At 44.0% G+C, this 26,099-nt stretch overlaps 1 protein-coding gene across 1 annotated transcript in view; it reads right to left on the reverse strand.

Annotated features, from left to right (window-relative positions):
• Positions 1-7,707: 7,707 nt before the first annotated feature.
• pex14 (peroxisomal biogenesis factor 14) overlaps positions 7,708-26,099 on the reverse strand; it is a 47,904-nt gene continuing 29,512 nt past the window's right edge. Inside the window, exons 4-9 of the mRNA XM_056274113.1 lie at positions 25,550-25,675; positions 23,090-23,175; positions 21,032-21,134; positions 17,076-17,173; positions 12,266-12,357; positions 7,708-10,043 (exon numbers count right to left, since the gene is read on the reverse strand). Of these exons, the coding sequence (XP_056130088.1) occupies positions 9,569-10,043; positions 12,266-12,357; positions 17,076-17,173; positions 21,032-21,134; positions 23,090-23,175; positions 25,550-25,675 (980 nt within the window). The 3' untranslated portion in view covers positions 7,708-9,568. The remainder of the gene's footprint in view (positions 10,044-12,265; positions 12,358-17,075; positions 17,174-21,031; positions 21,135-23,089; positions 23,176-25,549; positions 25,676-26,099) is intronic.

Consider the following 26,099-nt stretch of genomic DNA (forward strand, 5'->3'; position numbering starts at 1 on the left):
AGCTGAGGAGAATATAGACGGTGAAGTATGCTTTTAGGTTTCTTTATCTGTGGGTCCACGCCTGCTGCTGTACATCTGCTTTATTTTACCGTTCAGCTTGGGAGTGTTGAATACCAACAACCTCAGACACCATGACAGGAGCCTTTAAAAAGACCGGTTTCAGTGTCACAGCTGTGTCCTCCATAAAAAAGAGCTGGGCAACAGGTGGACACGATGTGTGTGCTAATCTTCCACATTATGGTTGTTGATAACAGCCACTCCGCGCCCAGCTCAGTTAAAACTCAGTAATTTAATATGGAATACATCAGCGCATGTGACATTTGTAGGATGGAAGAAGCAAAAGGTTGGGGCGATTCTGCCGATGCTAAGAATAGAAAATGTCCATCATTCACTATGGGTTTCTGTTACCAGAGGAATTCTGTGAGTACCGCACTCTCCAAAACAAGACATTGGGTGACCAGCGAGGGATTTTGGGATTACTTTTTTCACTCACTATCGCTCTCGCTGAGGGCATGAAAATACGGATTGTATTTCGCCATGACAATCCATGCCAATTTTGGATGACAAGGTCAATGAATACACAACCCTCCCCTTCTTTTTTTTTTTCTTTTCGTAGGCCATCCTTCTATTGCCTTCAACCCTTGCACACGGCATGTGGTGGATGAGAGTCTGAGAGCGAGAAAAGAAATAGTTCCTCCTGAGAGATATACGGGAAAGGCTGAGTCAGGCTTAGAGACAAGAAAAAAATAAACGAATGAATAAAACAAACGACACGTGAAGTTTGTTGTTACTTTCGCCAATCCAGAGATTTTGGTGAACAGGATTTTAGATAACGTCTCTCATGCTGAAGCGTTGTGAGATCAGAATTTCGCCGAGTAGCCATGTGATTGTAGTCAGGGGGTCTGGTGTGTATGGGTAGAAAAACCCTCAATACAGAATGTATTGCTCCATGTTCTCTCCCTCCTGATACCTCCCTCTCAGTTTCCTTCCCTATGCCTGTTAGTTCTCTTTTTCTCTTCCACCCCCCTCCCCTTCCGTCTGCCTAGCTGCTGGCATGCTTCAGGTGCTGCACACAGTCGGGCCCTGTGATTAGTCTAATTTGCACAAACGTTGGCGAGCGCCACACCTGTTGCCCCCGCACCGCCTGCAGCCATGGTCCCTCAGCAGGCTGACAGGCCTACTCTCGGATAATCCATTCTCCTCACAACAGCGTCACTACTTTCCACCAGCACAGGGAAAACAGCATTATTTTTTTCCCCCTCTAACCCTGCATCATGTCCCTTTTGTATTTTCATATCTGTGGTGCCACTGATGGCTCATTACTGAGCCATTCATAAATACTGCCAACCAGTTAGTTCCCCTTCCAGAGGGCTTTTTGGCATTGGAAAGATTTATCTGGCTCTTTTTTTTTTGTGGGTGGCTATTGTTGTTCTTTTCACCCTTTCCATTCCCACTGCACCTTTACCTGCCAATGGGGTGAGTAAAGCTCTCCGCCATGGTTTGTGGCGTGGCAGTTTAAGGGGGGCATGGCCTTCCACATGCCAACCCATCAGCCTTGATCCATTTGGATTAGAAACCACACCTGGAGAAAGTAATGTGACACAAGGCCACCCGGAAACACAGTCTCACAGATAAAATGTTCGCATATAACATGTAACTTATTTGCAGTCGCCAAAATAGTGTGATTGGTATTGTTTTGTCAGATTCATTTAACGCATGTCAATGTAATGATAAATGAGGATGTAATCAATGACATCCGCTTAGATCTACTCTTTTTCTCCCCAATTGTATCCGGCTGATTACCCGACTCTTCTGAGCAATCCCGGTCGCTGCTCCACCCCCTCTGCCGATCCGGGGAGGGCTGCAGACTACCACATGCCTTCTCCGATACATGTGGAGTCGCCAGCCGCTTCTTTTCACCTGACAGTGAGGAGTTTTGTCAGGGGGACGTAGCGTGTGGGGAGGATCATGCTATTCTCCCAGTTCCCTCTCCCCCCCGAACAGGTGCCCCGACTGACCAGAAGAGATGCTAGTGCAGCGACCAAGACACATACCCACATCCAGCTTCCCACCCGCAGACATGGCCAGCTGTGTCTATAGGGACGCTTGACCAAGCGGGAGTTAACACGGGGATTCGAACCAGCGATCCCGTGTTGGTAGGCAACGGAATAGACTGCCTCGTTATCTGGATGCCCGCTCAGATCTACTTTTAACCCCGATGTACAGACAACATGGATTATTATGTTTAATGACTGGCCTCTCAGATCCTTACTCTGACCTTAACCACACCAAACCCGTACCTAAACATAACCGTCTCTAGCCTACTACCTAAACATAGCCATTTGTAACCGTACCTTCTCTAATGTAATAGTATTAAGGTGGATGATCTGAACATTTGTTTTCAGCAATGTCTTCATCCGTTGATACATTGACATGTATTGTATGCATGTGAGAGAACATGCCGATACGCTGATATGAATTCTTGCAAGGCATGATGTAATGTATGTATATAGAATAAATACGCATATTTTTAGTTGCGTCCGGCCCTGCAAGAATAGTAGATACGCATTGTATGCATGTGACAGAATTTTTGCAATCAAAGTATTTTGGCGACCGCAAATACGTTTTATATGAACGTTTTGTATGTGGGACTGGGTTGCCACCCAGAGTGGGGGGGTTGATGGAAGAAGAGGATAGGGAACATGATCCCTCTCAATTGTTGAGTTTACATGACGAGCGATGACAAAGTACTTTATTGCTTTGCAGTGTTCGCCGGTGCCTGCAACCAAGGCCCTTTACTGGACCTCCCCACACACACACACATACCTCCCTACCTCCTGCAGATGACCTTGGCTTGCCAAATGCATTTGTTTTCACCAGTACGGAGCTGGAGTTCAGCTGCTGGTTGAGGAGCGATGATCTGCTTTAAAAGAAGCGGCTGCCGAGAGCTTTTGGAGGTGACACGCGTTCTCCTACTGCTTTCTCAGACTAAAATGTCAGTCTGAGGTGCTAAAAGATCTGAGACCGCCCCGGTGAATTCTAAATTAATTTCACTTCTCTTGAAAGTGGACGGTTGTTCAGCTCTGAATGTGTACTTGTGGTGTAACCTGACTGCACGGCAGGTCAGATCCTGTTACCTCATATGCTGCACCTTGTGTGTCCACCTTCACTGTGTGACTGCCGGGTACCACGCAGCTTAGTGCGCCCGTCACAAGTTATTCTGAAAGGCTGCTTTCAGATCTGGTGATAATGTCAGTCGGAAAAATGGATTCCTTAATGGATATTTCCAGAGTAGTGACACACCCGGTGCTCCTCCGTAGGCCTCGTCACACATCAAGTCTTAACATCAAAGTTTTCCAATTCCGCCCTCTGAGTGTCGCACGCCACATGCGTCTTATCTCACAGGGAAGAGGAAGGAGAAATGCTCCACCATCATAACCTCCCTCATGCATTGTCCATGACCTTTCCCATGCAAAATGTTAGAGGACACTTCCCTCGCAGAGCTGGGGATGTCTGGGAGCCAGTCACCAGTGAAGGTTAAAGTTGGACTGAAATTTAAACGTTAATATTTTCTTACATCACTGATTACTTCAATCGTTGTGCACTTTGTGTCATCTTTTTTACAGAAAAAAAACAAGTCCAAAAAGGTAAAACTCAGTTTTGGATTTTTTTTTTATTTTTAAAAGAGCTCCCCCTAGTTCAGCTTCTGTCAGCCAAACTTTTTTTTTTTACTGATCCTCACGATGTCATCAGACAAACTCATTTACATACAGTTGATCAGATTAAATCGTCAATATATGAAGCCCCACCCACCTTTACCTGCCAACCAGGCTTACACTTGTCAATCAAAGGTCAGCTCATGGATATTAATGAGGACTAGATCACTCCCTCACAGTTGTTGAGACAACTGGAAACAGTAACAAAAATGTATTGGTCATCTACAAATGAAAAAAAAGTTGCCGAAAGTTTTATTATGCCACGTTCAACATTTTTAGGCATGTAAAGTTAAACCTGATTACAGATTTTGGTCTGACTTTGTCTACTACTGCTGGACCCTCACTGAGAGGTTCAGTTTCACATACTTGTAACTCGGACCTGTGTCAGTGTGATGAGAGAAATGAAGCTGGACCAGCATTAGAGATAGAGAGCTCAAGGACTTTCACTCTGAGGAGCTAGTTCGGATCTTGTGTGTGTGTGTGTGTGTGTGTGTGTGTGTGTGTGTGTGTGTGTGTGTGTGTGTGTGTGTGTGTGTGTGTGTTAGTGTGTGTGTGTCTGAGGCAGTTAGGGCCACTGTAGCCCTCTGACTGGCTGCCGTGGGCATTGATCCGAGGAGACACTCGGCCCTCTAACCTGCTGAGTGCTCAGTTCCAGTGAACAATGGAGTTCAGAGCGCGTCGATACACTATCCTATTGAGTGCTCTCCGTTTAGCAGAAAGATTGATGAGGTTAAGGCTCCCGACCCGGGAGCCAAATGGTGTCAAAACCCAAGGTGTTGTCCTGGACAAACTGATCCTCGGCCCAAGCCATAGTAGTCCTAGTTGTTGGCCAATTCTCCCTGTGATAAGGACGTGTCTTTTTTCTTCCTTTTTCTTTTTTTTTCTTTGACGTCCTCTGAAACGTGGCTAATAGTGACCGGACAGCCGTCCCGTTAAGATGGAGATGAGGATAGGAGATTAGGATAGAAGGAGGGGTCTCTGGCTAGGAATGCATTGCAAATCCCACAAGACACTAAATGATGTACAAGTGCATTTATTACAGTAGGCCCCTATAAATCTAAGGTTGGCCTGAACTCCAGGGAGAGGTTAATGGATTACAAAGGGATGCGGTATCGAACCTTGGAGAAGTTTATACACCTCATCAATATGTGAAACGCTATTGATCATTCAGACCTTGACAAATTAAATTCATAAACTTGATAATGCATTGGAATATTCAGAACGCCCCGGTATAAGAAAAATAGCATTTTTTTCAGTCTTGCTTTTCAGTGGATCTGAGTTTATTGATGGCTGCCTTGTATTAGCAAGCATCAGAATGCTTATTCAGACCAAAAAAGAAAAGAAAAGAAGAGAGCAATATGTAATTGGGACATTACTGTGAAATCTCTCAAATCATATGTAAGGGGCATGAATCGTCTTTTATTAACTCAAATGTAATGCTATGAATACTGACAGCTCAAATTGAAGATGAGATTTCAAGGACTGATACAGCTTTAGTAAAAGTATGTTACATAAGAGGGGCTTAGGGCGCTTTTCATGCCTGGTTACTTTCACAAACAGTGTCACTCAGTACAGAAATGATAGTGTTTAAACGGGGAGCAAAAACTGGTCTCAGTTGAAAAATGAACATGCATTCTCTTAATCTTTAACTAAATCCCATTCGTGCCTTGTAAAGAAAGCACAGGCCAGGTAAAATTCTGTATAGATACACTTGCAAATTTTGACAAGATCTGATTTCAAACAAAACAGCACATATTGGTCTCTTTAGAGTCCAGGTGCTGTATACGTAGCGTTTGATGAGCCATAGTAGTCTAGAGCGGTGGTTCTCAAACTTTTTCACTTCAAGGACCCCTAAACTGACACAAATTAGACCACAGACCCCCATCTAATAAGATTTTTGCTTTTAGAGGTTTTATTACAGAAAGTGTGTGAAACCCATGGCCAAAATAGTCGTAGATTCTGTCACTGTGTTACTTATAGATGGAATTGTAGTGAAAATAAATTATTCCCCTTTTTGCTGGGGACCACTTGGAAGCCCTTAAAGGACCCCTGGGGGTCCCCAGACCCCACTTTGAGAACCACTGGTCTAAAGGGTGAAGAAGCAAGTTTAGTTTGAAACTTTGCAAGGAACACTTGGCTGTGGAAAGTGAAATACTGTAGTAATCCCCTCCCTTGCCTCAATGCTCCAGTGGAGCAACAGTAGTCCGCTACTGGGACGCTCCCAGTACACCCATGGGTGTTAACTGTGTGAATATAAAGCAGGGTGTTGTTGGGAAAACAGGCTGTATTCGTGGTCAACATTCTTTGGAGAGCTAAAAAGTTTTTACACAAACACACATATATGCATAATAAGAGCATCTGGGTAGCATAGCGGTCTAGTCCGTTGCCTGCCAACGTAGAGATCTGCGGATCGAATCCCTGTGTTACCTCCAGCGTCCTACAGATGGGCGTCCTACAGATACAGTTGGCCATGTCTGCGGGTGGGAAGTTGGATGTGGGTGTGTGTCCTGGTTGCTGCACTAGCGCCTCCTCTGGTCGGTCGGGGCACCTTTTCGGGGGGGGAGGGGGAACTGGGGGGAATAGCGTGATCCTCCCACGCGCTATGTCCCCCTGGCGAAACTCCACTCTGTCAGGTGAAACGCGGCTGGTGACTCCACATGTATCAGAGGAGGCATGTGGTGGTCTGCAGCCCTGCCCAGATCGGCAGAGGGGGTGGAGCAGCGACCGGGACAATTTGCCGAATACAATTGGGGAGAAAAAAGGGGGGGGGATGTGTGTGTGTGTGTATATATACTATATTCATAATGAATTTGATATAAATGCAGACGCATTTCAAAAGAGTGAATGAACAAAAAAGGAACATTCAGTGCAGCTGTAAGAAATAAAAACGAACAACCTTGACTTAGAAAAGCTTTAGCCATTAGCATCCATATGAAATGTTAGTCCTCCAATTATCTTAAGAACCACGAAAAATAAGGAGTTTATGTGATGAGTTGTAAGGTTTGACTTGATGTGGCTGAGATTGTATTTACTTAAGGCATTTATAAAAAACTGCTTACCGTCTACTCATGAAAATCCAGGATATTTATGCATATTTAAGGAGCAGTTCATGCTAAGCTATTACACGAACCTTTTCCAAATGTTCTTCAGTGCCCTACAACAGTTTTTGGGAGTCATTCTAACCATGTTTGTCATTTTAGGGTGTACAAAATGAGCAAAAAAATAAAAATAAAGACCAAATCTGTGTGACTGATATTGTCAAGATAACCTGAAATCTTATGAAAGAAAGCTGCCGTTTAGTAAGTCTTCTCTATGTCTTTCAAAACTGTTGATTGCCAAATACTATATTTACTTTCGTGCATTATCCAAGTGACAGACTACACATCTATGAAAAATGACTTGGGGGGGGCATCCGGGTAGTTTGGCGGTTTATTCCATTGCCTACCAACACGGAGATCTCCAGATCGAATCCCGTGTTACCGCCGGCTTGGTCGGGCGTCTCTACAGACACAATTGGCCGTGTCTGCGGGTGGGAAGCCGGTTGTAGGTGTGTGACCTGGTTGCTGCACTATCACCTCCTCTGGTCAGTCGGGGCGCCTGTTCAGGGGGGAGGGGCACTGGGGGGGGGGATAGCGTGATCCTCCCACGTGCTACGTCCCCCTGGCGAAACTCCTCGGTCAGGTGAAAAGACAAGGCTGGCGACTCCACATATATCGGAGGAGGCATGTTGTGGTAGTCTGCAGCCCTTCTTGGATCAACAGAGGGGTTGGAGTAGCGATCAGGATGGCTCAGAAGAGTGGGGTAATTGGCTGGATACAATTGGGGAGAAAAAGGGAGCAAAAAAAAAAAAAAGACTTGGACGCTCCTCCAACATGTACACCAGCAACATGGCCAAAACAGGCTCCAACATCTCCCTGCCCGTTTAACGCTAAGGAATATATTTTGACTCCAATTCATCCGGAAAAAAAAAAGACAAAACAGTTCATGATAAACCAAATTTATTACAATTATATACATTTCTGATTGATAATCAGAAGTTAATACAATTATACGCCGGGCACAGACAGGACAATTCAGTAAAACCACAGCAGCAATGAAAGGTGAAAAGAGACACTATGAACCTTTTCATGAAGCCATACTTATTCATTCATAAACCAATTCTGATTAAATGAAAAAAAAAGGAAAAAAAACAGGTGTCATTTACAGTATCATGTTGTTACGTCATGTCATTATTCACGTATTAGTATTATCCTTAACCACAGTTGTTTGCTTGGCAGCTCACTATTATGACTGGTGTCACTTTGAAATGTTCAGTGCCCCTCTCCTTTTATTGTCTTCATGAGCGCTGTGTGATAGAAGTGAAAGTGCCACCAGAGAGCTGATACCCCTTCCCCTCACTCGCAGCCTCTTTTCTCGTCAGCTGTAGACGCCAGTGAGTAATTTGATAAGGTAAGAATTCATTTGTTGCTTTCTGTTTCAATCATTGGGTCTTCCCTCCGCCTCCACACTGAGACAGGCCTGACAAGTTTAGGAGGAAAAAAAGCAAATATAGCAGATACAAGCCCCACAACTTCCATTTGCGAGAGTTCAACTTTTTACCACGGTTTAATTACAAAATATTGGCAGTGTTTTCGCGTAAAGAGTCCTCACTGTGGGAGGCCCGATGCGTAATTTGGACCGAAGGGTTTGTCATGGAATACAATATAATGCGGCAGCTCTCTCGGTGTTAGATTTCCGCTTTTAGCCTCCTTGACATTTCAAACTGCATGAACTAATACATCTGTTATTTGTTGATCATTTGATTATTAACATACTTCACACGCCGAATCAGCTGCCCTGCTGGAGACAGAGATGCAGCTGAGCGGAGTGACTGGGCTTCCTCGCCTGCCACAAACACACAAACACTCGCGATGACGTGCGGTTCAGCTCTTCATGAAAAAAGGGGGAAAAAAAAGTAAGAGGACGGGGGGGATATTTATCTTCCTCTTCCTTTGAGCATATGAGCACGCTGACACTCTGGCGTGGAACAAAGCCCGTCATCACATTCTAATCTCAAATTTCAGGGCTTTCATTTCAGCCAAATGCCACTCCGCTGGCCTTGTGAATTATTGACAGGCTGACACCAATGCGAAAGGACACATAAAAGAGGCTAAAAGCTCCAGCCCTGGAAGAGCTTGTCCTCTCCTATTGGCACTAACCGGGAGACAGGAGCCCTTCTAATGCTCCCCTGAAACCTTATGACGACTTTCGGACTAAAGTATGGTACTGTGAGACTCCTGACCTACAACTGTATTATAAAAAGTGAAGACATACAGTACAGTGCAGTTCCAATTCTTTGGCCAATAAAAGAGCGATCCCCGGGTAGCAGTATGACAAGGACACTAACGCGCTGCAGTATGTTAACTGATCATTTCATCAGAATCACTAGCACTGAGTACCACGCATGAAAGGATAAAGTACTGCATATAGTTTTTGAGAGTAATATCGTGTTGAATATTGCTCGTCATTTCTCTTCCCACTGAAACCTCACAGGATGTTACTTGCCCGGGCATGCAGTCATTTAGTTTGCAGGATGAAAAGTAAATTGAGGTAAGCAGTGTGTCAACTAGGATGCGACGTGCCAATTTTAGTCAGTTTGGCCTCATTCCCCCACCCCTGCTTAATCTGCATTTTGCTCAAGATTAAGATGTTAAGATGAGAAAAATAGGGAAATTGGTTAAGAAATGGGGGAGAAAAAAAAAGGATGAAAAAAGTAGAAAAGGAGTGAAGCAAGCAGAGGAGCAGGGTGAAACTTGACTATGAGCTGAGACGAGAAGCGGCGTTTTGAGTGTTGCTGTACTCATGGCAGCCGTCTAATCCACCTCACTCTCGTTACTTGCTCCCTCGGGCCGCCTCAGTTTGTCCACCTGTTCGTTGATCTGTCCGTCGCCACCTCTCCGATCCTCTGTCTGCATGCTTAGACACTCATCCTCTTCCTCCTCCACATGCCCAACATCATCCTCCTCTTCCTCTTCTTTCTTCTCTTCCTCCCCCTGCACCTCCATGCGCACCTGGCCCTTTAGATCCAGGGGGAGTGTTACGCCCAGGCCTGCTGCACTCGTGTCCCCGTTGATGCCATGGTCCCCATCAGGCCCCCCCAGCTGATCTTGGGGGGTGTGGTGGCCATCTTTGACCGGGGAGGAGCTGGCGGACTCGGTGCTGACGGGGGAGATGTCGCTGCTGCTGTTGGTGTGGTTGATGGACGGCGAGCAGGAGACAGAGGGCGACTTCAGGGGGATCTGCCATGATGGGATCTTAGGAACAGAAGGGGTGGCAGGGAACTGCCTCCTGTGTCGGACAGAGGGAAACAGAAAATATTCAAGCTGCGTGAAAATGCTTTCAGATGATTTAACCAGTCATGATGGGACATATTAGTAACATCCATCCATCCATCTATTCTCCGAACCACTTATCCTGCTCTCAGGGTCGCGTGGATGCTGGAGCCTATCCCAGCAGTCATTGGGTGGCAGGTGGGGAGAGACCCTGGATACCTGTCTTTGGACTGTGGGAGGAAACCCATGCAGACACGGGGAGAACATGCAAACTCCACACAGAGGACGACCTGGGACAACCCCCAAGGTTGAACTACCCTGGGGCTCGAACCCAGGACCATCTTGCTGCGAGGCGTCTGCGCTAACCACTGCGCCACCATGCCGCTCATATATTAGTAACATAACGACCAAAAATATATGTGACTTCTTTCAAAGAATATGTTGAGATGAGAACAGAGTCCCAGTATCGGTGTCGCTCTGAGTATGCAGATGCACACAGAGAACCCAGTGTAGTTGTTACAATTACCCTTCACAAACAACCAGATGTTTGTCGCATCTGTTAAAGTTGGTGAAAGATTTTTTTTTTATTACATCCATTGCAGCTTTTAAGATAAAAAACAAACCATCTTAAAGAGGCTCAGCACTGAACAGCTTAAAAAAACACACACACACAAAACTAAACTTGGATAAACTAATGTTACAAGTTTGGAGACAGATGGTGGTTTGGTTCCTGTTTGTTTGCGACTTAGCCCTTTGCCAGAAAACTGACAAGAAAATTGACTGTAAAAGCCAAGGAAGTTGAGAAGAGGAAGGATAAAGGGCTTACCACACTGATCAGGATGTGTGATGGGAGACTCAAACACACTCAACCAAACATCTGTGGCAATTTTCATCTCATCAGTTTTCTGATGTAAACCATTACTTGAGGCTTCCTTAGCGACACTGATACATAATCATGCATGCTAATGTTGACACAAGTGAGGACACCCCTTTAAAAGCAGTGACAGACTGTGCCTGACAAAAATGGGCAACAGAGTTGAAAATAATGAGAATTCTAATAGTACTCAATGAGACCTTTGAAAACGAGTATTATCAGGCTTTGACCAGGTAGAACTTAAATGCAAAAAAATTACGGCATAAATGAACCAAGATATATTGAAAAGGGCTGGATCAGGGGGCGTCCGGGTGGCGTATTGGCCTATTCCGTTGCCTACCAACACGGGAATCGTGTGGATCGAATCCCTGTGTTACCTCCGGCTTGGTCGGACGTCCATACAGACACAATTGGCCGTGTCTGCGGGTGGGAAGCCAGATGTGGGTATGTGTCCTGGTCCCTGCACTAGTGCCCCCTCTGGTCAGTCGGGGCACCTGTTCGGGGGGAGGGGGAACGGGGGGGAAGGCGCGACCCTCCCACATGCTAACATCTCCCTGGCGAAACTCCTCACTGTCAGGTGAAAGGAAGCGGCTGGTGACTCCACATGTATCGGAGGAGGCATGTGGTAGTCTGCAGCCCTCCCCGGATCGGCAGAGGGGGTGGAGCAGCAAGCGGGATGGCTCGGAAGAGTGGGGTAATTGGCCAGATACAAAAAGGGCTGGATCTACTTTGCCTACAATTAATATTTAGGCATAAATTGTTATTTGTGTACTTGGCTGCCTTCTTTTGGTGCTAAAAATATAAAGTTTCATTAAATAATTATGTTTATGTGGTTGATTTCTTTGTTCGGCAACAAATAACACAAACATAGAGGGGACAGCTACAGCCTGCAGTATGCTAATTGGCAAAGACAAGTTTGGAAGTAAAAGAAATGGTGCATGCAGCGTTACAATCTCCCTAGTGCCTGCAAGATTATGTTTAAAACACATATGAGATTAATAATTGTGCATTAACTGTATGAGCAAGTTGTCGGCCTAGCCATGCATGCATGCATATTTTTAAGCATTTTTAAGAGCAATCTGACAAAACGTAGATAGCATAGGTTTAGGTTTAAATGAAATGCGGATAATGCTAACCTGTATACTCTGGACATGAAGTATATGTTACTACATGGTTCAAGAATGGTCTATGTCTCATGATTTGGGACTGTATGCAGTTGCATCTACTCGTTTCCTGCTCAGCACTGTCCCATTGTTGACAGATCTGACTTGGACAACACACACACACACACACACACACACACACACACACACACACACACACACACACACACACATGGGGGGGGGTCTGGGTACATCTATTACCTGCTGAGCAGTAAGCCCTTCAAAGAGACTATCTCAGCCTTCAACTCTCCAATCGTCTGGTTGTCCAGGATTCGGTTGGTTGCAGAGGATGCCTGAGAGATTAAATTAAGTGAGAGATGTGCAACAACCACTTCAAACTCACCCACCAACCTGCACACACAGAGACGTACACACTTCAGGTAAAATGCAGGGTTGGAGCATGAAGTCACTGATGTACTATAAACATCACGTCACCTTCAGTGCATCCGCCCACTGTAACAGGAAAATGAGAGAACGCTTTGTAAAAAAAAAAAAAATGCTCAGAGTCCAGAAGGTAAACAAATATGGCAAATGCAAATGCTCAAAGCCATATGCTCCTGTGTAGTTAAGTCATCCATCACAGTATAACATCGTCACAACCGCCTGCATGTGAGCCTACTGGGCTGTCTGAGATGACAAAGAAAAACAAAATCCCACTGCAGTCATCTTTATCACCTGCATTGCTCAAAATAGCTAATGAGTGTGAATCATGCCATTTTTACATAGTTTTCCATACTACCTTGAGAAGATTAGGGCAGGTATGGAGTTTTGGATAATGGCCTTATCATGAACAATGGGTGGCATTCATAAAGGCAGACCAAAGCCTGGCAGTTTGTTTTGTTCTTTTATCAAAGGTGAGTGTTATCACACATAGACTGGTGCAGTATGAATTGCTATGGGGAACGACGGCTAATTGTGATATCCTGCTAAATATTTGAATGGCAAATTGTTCCCAAAAAAACATCTTTGTAGTCCCCTTTTCTGGGCAGGGACATGCAGCCGGCTGTAAAAGGAAACCGCAAGCTGGTGTGAGATTTGAAAGAATGAACAGAAAGCATCACAACTCGGTTTAAAACAATTATGACGCAATGACTTCATATATAGCATCCTGTACCAACTCTTTAGAATTTGGACTTCAGATCACTTTAATATCATGATAAACCCATGGCACGACAAGCGGAAAAGTGCATAAAAATCCAGATACTTAAGTAGCAGGGGCTTTAAGCTGGGTGGGGTTCTAGATGACAGCAGCAACTCTCGCCCTCGCTCATTCTGCTTTCTGATGACAAGAGTGGGGAACGGACGGGAACAGAGGGAGGAGAGGGAGAGAACGAGGGGAATAAGATGACTAAAAACTGTAATCAGGACTCTCCTAACTCACCAGGGGTGGCTTGTTAGGAAGCGTGGACCCCCCACTGAGGGGAGAGGGGTAACTTTGACTCTTTCGCTTGTAATTAAATCTAAGAGAAATTAATTGAATCACATCTGAAAGGGATCAGACTCATTTACAGTAGAAGGAGGGACTCAGACGAAGAAAAGTGAAAGGAGAGACTGGGGGGGGGTGTATTTGGCTCTTATCGGCTACTAAAGCTGGCTGATAAGGTTCTGTGTTTTAGAGGGAGGTGCATTGGAGGCCTGGTGGAGACACTCTTATTACAGCCGGCATCTCATTAGAACCATCTTAATCCCTTTCCTCCCCAAGGCATCCACATGATAAAGCTGGAATCTGCTTCTCTCTCATTTTACCTTTAGAAAAGTAATTAATTGCTCCACAAGGCTGAGCTTTAAGACTTCCTAGGCATAGTCCATCCAAGAAAAAGGCAGACTGTTGAGGCTGAGACGTTATGGCTGAGAGGCTGAGATGTTAAGATATCTACATGCTTAAAGTATGTTGTGAACGTCCCAAGACTTGACATAACAAGAAAAGGCGGCTTTGGGAAGGAGTGTTAACCACAGGCAACATATGGATACCTACAGAGCAACACCAAATAATGGCTTATGTCAAGCTTGGTCACACCACAGTGCTTCTGACAAAGGATTATAAATCTTGAGTAAGAAGGGGAATTTTGCTTAATGTAAGCTTTCAAATATGGAAGTGTATCATATATCAGAAGTCTACTAAGTGCAGAGAGATACGAGCGAAGAGTCCTCTTATCTGCAAAGTCTCACAGATGTAAAGCTCAACTTAGGTGGCCACAAAATCTGTTGTGAAGGCAAATCTCCCATTCACTGTCCAGGAAACAAGCAGAGGCTATGCATCAGTAGTATTCAGTACACTGTCACAGATCACAGTCTTGGTTCCTGTGTTTTGAGTTTGAGGTCAGCGTATTCATTTTCACAGATTCTCATTGGACCATCTTTGGCCACTGACTTTTAATGAGTGAGATATACCCTTTCAGTTCCTCTAAAACACACTGTAGTGTGGTAGATGGAGGTGTTTTTTTTGTAATGTGTTGAATGTACAATTATTTGGAAAACCTTTTGATTAATTATTAAACTGACAGTTGATACAGTTAAACACATTTTTTTAAAAGGGTACACAGATTCCCACTATTTCGTGTAATAGTGTAACTAACAGGTCTTGGGTGGTTGCTTGGGTGCGATAGGGGTCAGCCCTTTTCTGCTGTTTAACTAAGTGCTTCAAGACTCTCTCTCTCTATATATATATATATATATCAAGCACAAAGAGAGTGTCATTACTGACAGCACCCAAGGACGGCAATGCATATCCAGCTAAATGAAGATAAATGCGTGTGGACCATTGGCAATGAGATAAGATCTTTAACAAGCCTTGTTTAAGAGTGTCTGAACACAAATTAATTCACAGTTAGTTCGCCGGCAGACAGTGTGTTTTCATGTAATGCATGTATATTTATGATAGAATTAGTTTCAAAAGCAAGTCCCCAGAGGAGTGCTTTTGAGTGGAAACATTGGTACAGTGCAATTGATTTTACTCTATTTATGCACTTTCCCACTGGCAGTCCGTCTCGCGCAAGCAAAGAAGGCGGGTTTCTAATCTTCGATGTGCATCCACTAATAGAGAGAACTATCAGTGAGCTGCGACAGCAGGGCAAACACTGTTAACTGGCAGATTTGTAATGATAATGGAGCAGAAATAGACTGGTTGTTTAACATTGGGGATGATTCAGCCTGAGGCAAGCTCATCCTTGAGCCAGCCGTTTAACAACAGCATTGGTATGATGCAGCGACAAGATAACACTTAAAGAAACCAAAGGAAATGGCAAAACACAAGAATTGTCTCTGGCCCTGGAGTCTTGGAAGCAGCAACATGCAATGTGTGTGTGTGTGTGTGTGTGTGTGTGTGTGTGCTGCAATTCAGTGGTTTTCAAACTATGAGAAATGTTTACTTAGCAGCCGAGGAAACAGAAGTCTCCATGTGTTTTGGGTTAAAGTCACATTTCCGTATTGAGAAGTGTAATTGCCAAACGTGGCACACTTCGACTGGCGTGGTTAGGCAAACCGCGAAAGCTGCGCACGGTGAATGATAAGTGGCTCACTGGCTCCAACATGTGTTTCTGATCACACACCCCAAACCTGAAAACCGTTTCCCAATTTCCCCTGTGGCCCGAAACAACTGAGGGCCCTGTGACAACTGGCAGGGAAAATTAAAGATCGGCACTATAGCTATAAAGCAGAGTTTATGATTTGTTTAATGGGTGTTTTGATGTGAAATATACTTTTTATACACTGCTGCTATCCAACAAGGCACTCATGGCAAATGAAGTAGACACTTTTTAATCCAATCCGCTTTGGTGATGACAAATGAAAAGAAAAACATTGCTCGTCCCTTCATGTGATGGAGGTAGCTCATTGTTTAAAGTGGGCTTGTTGCTGTTGCCTGGCTGAATGGGGGAGCCTTAGCGAGTTCCTTTTTTTAAGTCATTGTGGGTTCGATTAGAGCAACACTCACAATCCCACAGCTGATGAGAGCCGTCACTCTTTTTGACTCTGTTTAAGGAAACCGCGTGGGGAAGAGGAGCCTCAAATGCATGAAGAAATGAGCTATGAGTCGTCAGTTTTTGATGAACCTCATCCAAGAAAGAGATTCATATTTTTCTTCCTAGTGTGTGCTGAGGCAGATGTGTCCGCATATGTTTTCCTGCGGTATCCAGATGCTATATTCAAACAACCATGTGCTTAACAAGCTGTGGACATAAAACATTGTCTAAGATTGTCTCTTTTCCAAGGCGCTTTCTTAGAACACAGAGATCATAAAGCGATTTATGGCTGGTGTTATAAAGAGCAGGCTACATTTCATCCATGCACTTAAGTTTTGTAGTGTTTGATGCGGTGCATTTTTAAAACAATCACTCAGTCTAGTGCACCTAAACAGTTATAATTCTCACTAGATAATGAACATGGCCTATAAAAATCAGGGCAAGCAGAAGCAGCATTATGGTTCAAGATTATGATCCCATCATGAAAAGTGCCATACTTTTTGCAGACATTCTGTTGATGTTGTATAATAAGGCTGTCCATCTTAACAGCTTATGAGTCAGAGGAGCACAGGAGCTATTAGCACATAGAGGGATGCAGAGTCAGCCTGGTCCCCTGATCAGACCAAGGATTCAATTTTGCAAACTTCTTTCTACCAAACTATTGGTTTAACTTTAACTTCATTATCTATGTCTAGCTTTCACCAGGACAGTGGTTCCCAATCCCAGACCTTGGCCTATCTAATCAGGGAGTTTTTAGACTTGGCACTACAGGGGGATGCAATTTAACTAAATACTTGGCAGAGTAGAGAACTAGTAGTACTAGAGGGACTTGAGGACCGGGACTGGGAACCCCTGGAAATCAAGCAAAACACAACAGATCTTTACTAGTTTGTAATCTGAACCAAATACTCACATCTTTAGTCTAGGTCACAATTAAATAACACCGCGGAGAACATGAAGCCCGGATTTTTTTTTTTTTTTAATCACAGAGTATCACAGGGTGCCTTTGATATTCTTGCACGGAGTTGGTGATGGGATGGTACAGCAGTTACCTCAGCGGAAGTCAGTTCCTGGGTCAGCTCCTGGATCTTCTGCTGCTGCTGGACAAGGAGCTCCTGGACTGAGGCCAGGGTTTGCTGAAGCTGGCTTACTGTATAAACACACAGAATACAACATTCAAATGATTCAGATGTCAGGATAAATAAAGTAACAAAAACTTTAGCTAAAAGGTGATTTAGGAATTATGTGAAATGCAATGAAAATATTTCCTTTTCACTTGTACACCTGAATAAAAAACAAAAGGTATTGCAGAAACGGATGGAGCTATATCATATTAACACCTACTATGCTATATCAAATTATACTCTATACTATATCAAAGCAATCCTCTAAGAATTGTAATCAAAGCTGATAAGTACCTTAAATTCTCAGCTTTTTGGTTATAGAGGCATAGGGGAGGGGGCTATTTTTGTGCAGTGGACAGAGATATTAATCTCTAGTGTCTGAACTTAAATCAAATAACAGTCTCTAACCTTCCATTATCCGCCTAGACACTGCCTTCTAATGCATCTTAAATCCTCAAACGATCAACAAAGGAAAAAACAAGGCTCTCATTTGGGAGGATGCTGCCAGACAAAATGTCCCCCCTAATCCCAATAAATATTGCTCTTTTTCCATTGACTTTGAAGATTGAATTAGTTCAAGTGTTGGTGTTGGAAGGGGGTGTATGATTTCAAATAACACCGGGCACAGTTTGTTGGCCCCTGCTTCCAGTCACGCGTGTATTACCAAACAATGCATTAAGTTTCCCCGAGCTGATTATATTACAGAAAACCAATAAACATTCATATAAATCTTGGGCGTGTAAAGTGTTAAATCAAGCCTAATAGGATTAACATCAACAGATATTGTGGCGGTCTGCTGCCGGGTTGTCAGCCCAATGGTTAAAAGCTTGCCTGCACTGCAGCAAACTGGACAAGATGTAAAGATGCCCCCTCTCACTTTAGCCCAGGGTTAGGACAAAGGCTGGAGCCTGACTTGGATAGTGTGTTTGTTTTGATTAAAAACCAATACGTGGAGATAACATCTGATCCCTCAAAGACGGTAAGATATTGTTGTAACACCTGTGTTTACATGGGTGGAGTTGCATCAACATGGGTGTGGTATTTAAACGGTTGATGTTCATGTCAGGGGTGCAAACTACTGGAATATGAGCTTGGGCCTGAAAATCAGTTTGACCAAAATAACACTCACTGGTGAGCAAACAGCTCGTGCAGACTCTCCCTCTGCCCTCCAAAAAGTGACCAAGGTTTCTAGTTTTATGAAAGGGGCAATTAAATGAAAATCCCTTGGCCAACACAGCTTAAAAAGGTGTTGGTGACAGGGTGTGCACAGTACACCAGGAGTCGCCCCCATTAGTCTAAATGGGTGCTTACACCTCACCGCAAAGTAACATTTCCAGATGTGTGGGTCGAATTGCTAACCAGTACTACTGTCTTACTGATTTACCATCAGTGCAGGGTTTTAAACCAGCGTGTGCTCTTCTGTTTTTAGTGTAGCTATTTTCACGTCTCTCCATGAGTTTTACTCGTTTAATGCTGGAGACACTTGGAAAAAAAAAGAAGAACTTCTCACCCCTGGCTATCACAGATATGAAGCCAAGAATAATGAGGTCAATGACTTTGGCCGGGCATGAATCAGAGGGATACTTTGTTGCTATGGCAAGCATGTGTGTGTCTGCATGTGACAGAGAGAATCTGAGATGAGCTGAGGAGTGAGGCTCGCAGCTGCTGTGAGGAGGGCCCGCATTGTGTATTCAGTAAATTATTCAGTAAATACCTCCATATAATGTACACTACATATGTCCAGGCCTGTCTCTGCCTTTAATGGCCAGCTGGTCACCAATATGGCTTCCCACTGACAAAGAGTGCCCAAACAGCCGCACAATTCCATTACAGCCTGGGTGTGCTGAAGTGCTTCCAAGATCCATTCATTAATTGTCTGTGTGAAGTTGTAGGGAAATCATAATGGGAGTCAAGGCCCCTAGTCTGATGCTGGGGCTGGTGAGAGAGACTAATGGAGTCCCCATTCAAAAGGATACATCACTTCATTGCGCCCGGTACTAGAGAAATACATGAACTTTAACAAAAGAGGGTTCAAGCAATTGGTAGCAGCCAGGCAGTTGGTCGCTATTACCAAGTCCAGACAGAGAGAGAGCGAGCGAGAGAGAGAGAGAGACAGACAAGAGACTGAGAAGAGAAAGAAAGAGAAAAAGGAGAGTGTGAGAGAAAGAGAAAAGGAACGAAAGTATGTGTGAGAGAGAGAGAACTGTCAGTGTAATTGCAACCCCTCTCCCCAACTGTTAACTACAACAGTGATTAACTACAATAGCAGCTTGGCTACTGCAGTCACAGCAAATTAATTCCCCCACACTGACTGAAGCAAACAGAATGGGTTTGCCAATGGAGTACGATCCAGCTCCAGTGGAACATATGAGGACTCTTATTGTGAAATCATGTCTTTTACCAACAAAGCAAAATAGGCTTTGTGCTTTTGGCAGACCTACAAAAAAAAAAAAAAAGTAAATGCAGAGTGAGAACAGACTTGCTGCTTCTAAGCCAGGGGAAATGTTTTTGCATAGTTGGGGCAAAATTATCATAAAAAGAGCTCATATTTGTTAATCAGATTGATAGTGACATACCTTGCACGCGATCTCATACAACTGCTGCCTTCCACCTACCTTTCTCACTCAGAACACAATGGATGGGTGTGATCTGATAAAGTGATAACAGCCATACTTTCATCGTTTTAGCTAAAGTGCAATTCAGGGAAACTTCCTCAGTATGCCGGGTCGTGACAGTAATTGCAAACCCAAACAATGAATTTGCTTCAATTTAGCACTGGAGGGAAAATGATACAAGGGTTAAATCTGTTGTATCTGAGTTGATGAGATAGCCCCTCTGACCCACATGAATCTGTGGCCTGAGGAAGAAAAACATTTCTTTGGGTTCCTCTTTTAAATAATAGGGACAATGACTTTATGGTTAATTGTGACATGCCAGTAATATGGAGGATTTCAGTGATACAGAAAAGAAATGTACCTTTTTTTCCACACATCAACACCTGCATTTCAAAGCATGAGTCACTTTAAGGCATATTTTAATTGTCTTATTACACAATAATTTCAGAAATTCTGGAAGGTACTCCCAACTAGTGTATTTGATACAAATGCAGCCCAACAACAAGAGCCTATTTTACCATGGGTTGAAAGGTACAACTTGAATGCACAGTTTTCAATGCTGGGTCAGATATCGCAAATGGCGACTCGTGTCCTTTGTGTGAAAGAGGGTTTCAGTTGAACTCTTCTGTTAACAACACTAAACTTTCTCGGAGTCTCTCCCTCATTTATGCCTTCCAGGATGTTTAATTACATTGACGAAGAGCTAGGAATGCATCTCTCTGTCCCCCCCCCATTCCATGTCTGACAGCTAGGTTGAGATTCCTCACCTGTCCGACATGGGAGCCGCACCTGTCACTGCGCACTTAATCACACTAGGCCCAGTGCTGAGCCCAGACGCCACAGCACACCACGCTATACACACACACACACACACACACACACACACACACAGACCAACACCACAAAATTAAAATGAACTTTCTCGCCACCAACAGGGAGGAGGGTGGATGATGATGATGGTGAGAGCAGGGTGACGTTGGCGCACGGAGAGAGGGATGAATGGGGGAGAGGGAGAGGATAGGGGGGGGGGGAGAGTGAAGAGAGAAAAGTTGTCATTTCCCAACCCCTCATTAATATTCTGAGGTTAAGAGCTTTTCAGCGAAACGTAATTAATTGAGCCCCAGTCTGACAGTAAACAAGCAATTTCAAATTAAAGCGAAATGACAGCGGCGTCATTTGTTAAAAACGTGTGGGGCCCCCGATTTTGGCGACAGATAAATGAAGGAAAATGTTAAGGAGGGAGAAAGTGATGAAGATATTAATCTTCACCTGTCTGTGTCAGCGTGCCACTCATCGCTGCAATGTTGCTCTCCATCCTCTGCAGATGCTTCTTGTCCTCTCTGCTGCCCATAATGAGGGGAAGGATGTATCTCTGCAATTAAAAACATGACACGCTATTACACTTCTCTCTCCATAGGGAAGGGACACAAAGAGGGGGGAAAAGAGAAGGGTGCCTCGGTTTGGTGGTAGAGGGTCAAATACAATGTTTTTCCTTGGATTGGGGGCCCTGCTGTCTAAAAAGCCCAAGGATGTTCATTCATCTTTGCCGCTTACAAACACCATAACATCACAGCTATGCACAAATGCCACAACGACAAAAAGAATGGCATGAATGAAGGGAAGAAGTGGTAAATTAAGGAGAAAATAAGGCCCACAGTTAACAGGATGAAATAAAACATGGCCATTAACGCTGAAACTGGTCCTCTGATGACACCAGGTTCAGTTTTGTCCTATCTACCTGCCTTCTGCAACCAAATAAAAAGAACCGCACTGAACGACGAGAACACCTCACAGCCAAAGGAGGATCTTTGTGATCCAGCGTGAGTGTTATCCAGATGAGTGGCCTGTTAGCATTTGACTAAATCTTAGCCATGTGTCTGTGCAGAGCTGAGCTCAGCAAATCCACACAAGAGCCTTGTCACCCCCAGAAGGCCCCTTCAAACTGCATTTAAAAACCACAAATTCACAAATGTTTGTTGTCTATCTGTGGAAAACAATCACAGCCTTATAGATCAGTATGGAGCTTGCTGCAGCCCGGGCCAGGCCGGGTTTTCTCTCTAGCTCATGGGGTGGCTAGCGAACACCGGTGTGAGTAATAAACACTTTTTAGAGAAAAAGATTAAATGAGTGTCAACACGTGGTAATTAATAAGTGGGCTGCTGAGAGTGTGGTGTTTACAAGGTGCACCATAGCATAAATAAAGTATGGGCAGAAGCCTGGACATATGGTGCGAATGGCGCTACGCTGCTGTGACATGACAGCAACCTGCATCGTCCCGCCGGGGAATCCCACCTCGTAGGCTATCAGTGGCTAGCTTACCATGGTGGCATGGTGGAACCAATAGACAGTTAAGGTTTGTGTATGCGTGCTTGTGTGTGGTGTGCTAAAACTAATTTATTTATTTACTTTACAGCAGATTTCACACTGAAAAGCATCATAACACACTGTAAAATGCAGAGGGGAAAAAGGCAGTAGAAGAAAAACAAGATCAACCAAATGTACCTGAGTGTAAGTATGAGAGAAAGGGAGAGATACAGACTGGGAAAGTTGGTAGGGAATGGAGCTGAGAAGTAAAGGAATATATGTATGGGATCAAATATACAGCTTGATGGAAGGATGGTGAACCAGAGAAAATACAGAGTACGCTAGGTATAATATACCTCAATGGTCAGCTATCCACATAGGTATAGGTACACACACACACACACAAACACGGACACGAATACAGAGTAACAGAAAGGCTTGACAGTTTGAGGGGCTACCAAGAAAACTCCTCTAAAATGAGAGTAATGGCTTCCACATGCCACTCAGAGTCCTACTAACAACCACTTTGGGATTAATGTTACTAAGGGACAAGGGGCCTCGTGGGCTCATGTTAGAGGGCTGCTAAACCCACAAAAAAAAAAGGTGATTATTTTCTGGCGGCGGTATACTGAGAGGGTTGTGTGCTGCGTTAGCAACTTTACTATTCTTTTTCTAAATAAAAAATAAACCAAGTCTGTCAAAGACGGAGAGGATGAAGTTAAAAAGAAGTGATCCGAATGAGCTCATGCTCTGACGTAAAGCAGGGCATCTTTAACAAGTAGACCAGAGTGATGCTGTGCAGAGGCGCCTTTGCCTGCAGCCCCATAACTCATCATCGACTGATGTACTCGCAAAGCCCACCAATTTAAATGTAATAGCAGAGTGGGGGTGGGAGCTGACAGAGCCAACTGTACTGTGTAAAACATACGTCAATATTTACAGAAGGCCAAAAACAATGTAAGAAAATGAAGTCATGGTGACAGCATATGATTAGATGGCCAGGCGGGGCACGGTGCAACCTACCTTGTATAAATGATGTAAGCCAAAGGCCATGCCCACCATGATGATGGTGAGAGCGCCGTAGTCTCTCCATCTGTAGCCTGTCGAACCTGGGAAGAGGGCGAGAAGAAAATAACATTTGAAAAAAACAACAACATTCGAACAAAATGAAGGCGGAGGAGCAAGACCTTGCTCTCATGACATAGTAATACTTCTGAAAGATGCTGTTTCATGTATTTGCCATTCCATTCAATACTGTTACAACAATGTGTTGGCAGTTTAGGATTAAGGACATGCAGATCATATTGGGAAGTGACCCCCACCCAACATTAAAACAATCCACTTCCTTAAGTGCATATGATATTTGCATTGTGCAGTCTTGCACAAGCAAACAAGCACTCACCATTCTGCCCCCCCCCCCCCGGTTAAAGAAGCCAACCTTTGTCTTCCAATTATTTTGTCATGAAACCTAGTAGAGTGAATGTATGCAAACGTTCAAAAGTGGAATGGTGAGAAAGGTGAGTGAGTTTATGTGTCTTCAGAAATAAAATGTGATTGACGATAGTGTGGAAGACTCCCTTTGTGTGAGCTGTCATCCATGTGGGCCAACTGTCAGTCAAGGTGGAATTTACCAACATAAGAGAGGCATTTAACTAAAAATGTCACTAAACAGCAAACAGTTCTGTGAAGGAAACTCAAGTTTGTTTCCTTGTATTTGCTTTGGTAGCATGCAAATCACCTGCAAATCATCATAAACTTAGCCACTAAAGTCCACTATTGAGTCTATAACATGATTTCACATCACAGGTTATGTGATAGACAAGTATGTTGGCCTAAGACAAGTAAAGAAGATTGATCTCATGCAAATCAAATTGAGGGATGTACCATTGCCGTTTACCGTACAGAACATTTCCAAGGTGAATGCGATATGATTCTCCTTATTCAAGGACATGTTTTAGCCCTAATGCTGCATTGGAGGATGAACCCTCAACCTTTAATGTCAAAAAATTCTAAATCACTCTCCATTGTCCATATGGTAACCACATAAATTTAGGTGTTCATCAACATTATGGCTGCGATAGATCCTCACCTATCCCAGAATACTGTGCATCAGAAAGGCCTTGGGATAGGTTTGACCCTGAAAGAGTCTCTCTGCATCACTAGGGGGTCTTCACTTGCTCTCTTCCCCCTTTTAGGACCTACTATTCTTCTTCTGTCTCCCTTTTCCTCTTTTGCTTCCACTCTGCTATCCTTCTCCCTTTTTCTCTCTCTGTTTTTTTTTTTAATGTGGTCACTTAAGCTGTGGAGCTGTGGTCTCCATTCCCCGTTTTTCCAATCTCCTCTCAAATTTATTGGGTTCAGTGGAGGCCTTCCTGTCCTTCCGCCGCGTGGAAATAGAGATCAGAGTATCCATTACTCCGACAGAGATGGATGCAGGTCCCTGCGCACCATCCCCATAACAAGGACATCAAAGGGAGGTAGCCCCCTCTTTTCGGCGTGACCCCCTGTACAAGACTCCTCGCTCTCACCTCATTATGCAGCTCCCTTATAGCCATTTTGATATAAACCCCCCCACTATGGACGGAGAGCCTCGAGTCCCCCTAACTACATGGCCATCCCATCAACATCACTTTCATTACAAAACATGAGATGCCGGGGGAGTCAAGGACAGTGTGGTAATAAATGAGGGTGGAATACATCTGGAATCATTGTCATACAGGTTAAGCATTATGCGGACTTCATTCTGCATTGGTAAATCAGTGGACAGCGCTCATAACCTGCTGAAGTAATAAAGATACAGGTTGGGGTGTGGGGTCTTGCCAGGGTGAAACCTCCGGAAAAGGAGTGGCAGGGGAGATTTCATGAAACCCCCTGGACTGTGACAATGTGATATTCACTGTGTTTGAGTATGATACCGGTGAAATGTCTCCCAGTCTGTTTGACTGTAGTAGGTCGCACAGCATATACTGTATGACTACAGCATTCATTTAGAAGTAGCTATTTGGAAAGCTTCTGTTAATAACGCTTAGTGATTTTATGATATTTAGACAAAACCGCCATCGGTGCAGTGCCCTCACAGGGTACCGATGGAAACTATGAAATCCGCTGTGGTGACCCCTAGGAAACAGGGAACAAGCTCAAAGAAGAAGAAGAAGAAGAAGAAGAAGAAGGAGTGAAGAACCTCAGCTAGCTCTTTGATACTGGGCATGGACCTCAGTTTATTAAATAGCACCTTTTAAAACCATTGCTTCAATGTGGTTCACAACACGAAATGCTAAAATATTAAAACATAGTGAACAGTCAAAATGAGGCAAGTAAACTCACAGAGTAAAACAAATAAATAAAAAGTTAAAAATATCCATACTTTCTTTGTCTCAGGAGACAATAACACAATGCATCAAATTATGCACATAAATATCAACATCACGTCTTATGTGCCAAGCATCACAGGGCAAAGAGAGGATGGGTAAATGGTGCACTCACCGTGTGGTCCAGGGACAAGCTGAGGGCTGTGGAATGGATGTGGGGGTCCCACAGGGCTGAGTGCCAGGACCTGTTCTGTGCTGCCAGATCGCTGGATGGCCAAATCTACCTCCTCATCAGTCAGCCCTGGAATCAAGAGACATCCATGTTTAAGATTGTCAGCAAGTGTGCGTTAACTGTGATGATGTCAACATAGGGAATAAAAGAAAAAAAATCCAACGTTCATAGTTCTTAAATACTTACCAAGCTATTGACAAACTGTAAAAGTAAAATCAGTCAACACATCTTCACCTGATATTATATACTTCCTGATCATCAGGAAAATGCATCAATTCAGAATTTCGGTTGAGTCTCCGTCTCACTGAAGTCCATCTAAAGAAGAGAGGGTGTGGATAGGCTCACACAATGAGAGCTGAAACTCTGCAAGCCTATTAACTGTCACCAAAGGCAAAGAAAATAGGAGTCTGTCCACTTCTCCAGTTATATTTCCCAGGTGGAGATTTCATACATCCCAGACAGAGAAAATGCATTATTTTAATTTCTTCATTGT

Source organism: Lampris incognitus, chromosome 2, assembly GCF_029633865.1.
Source record: "Lampris incognitus isolate fLamInc1 chromosome 2, fLamInc1.hap2, whole genome shotgun sequence".
Classification (NCBI taxonomy): domain Eukaryota; kingdom Metazoa; phylum Chordata; class Actinopteri; order Lampriformes; family Lampridae; genus Lampris; species Lampris incognitus.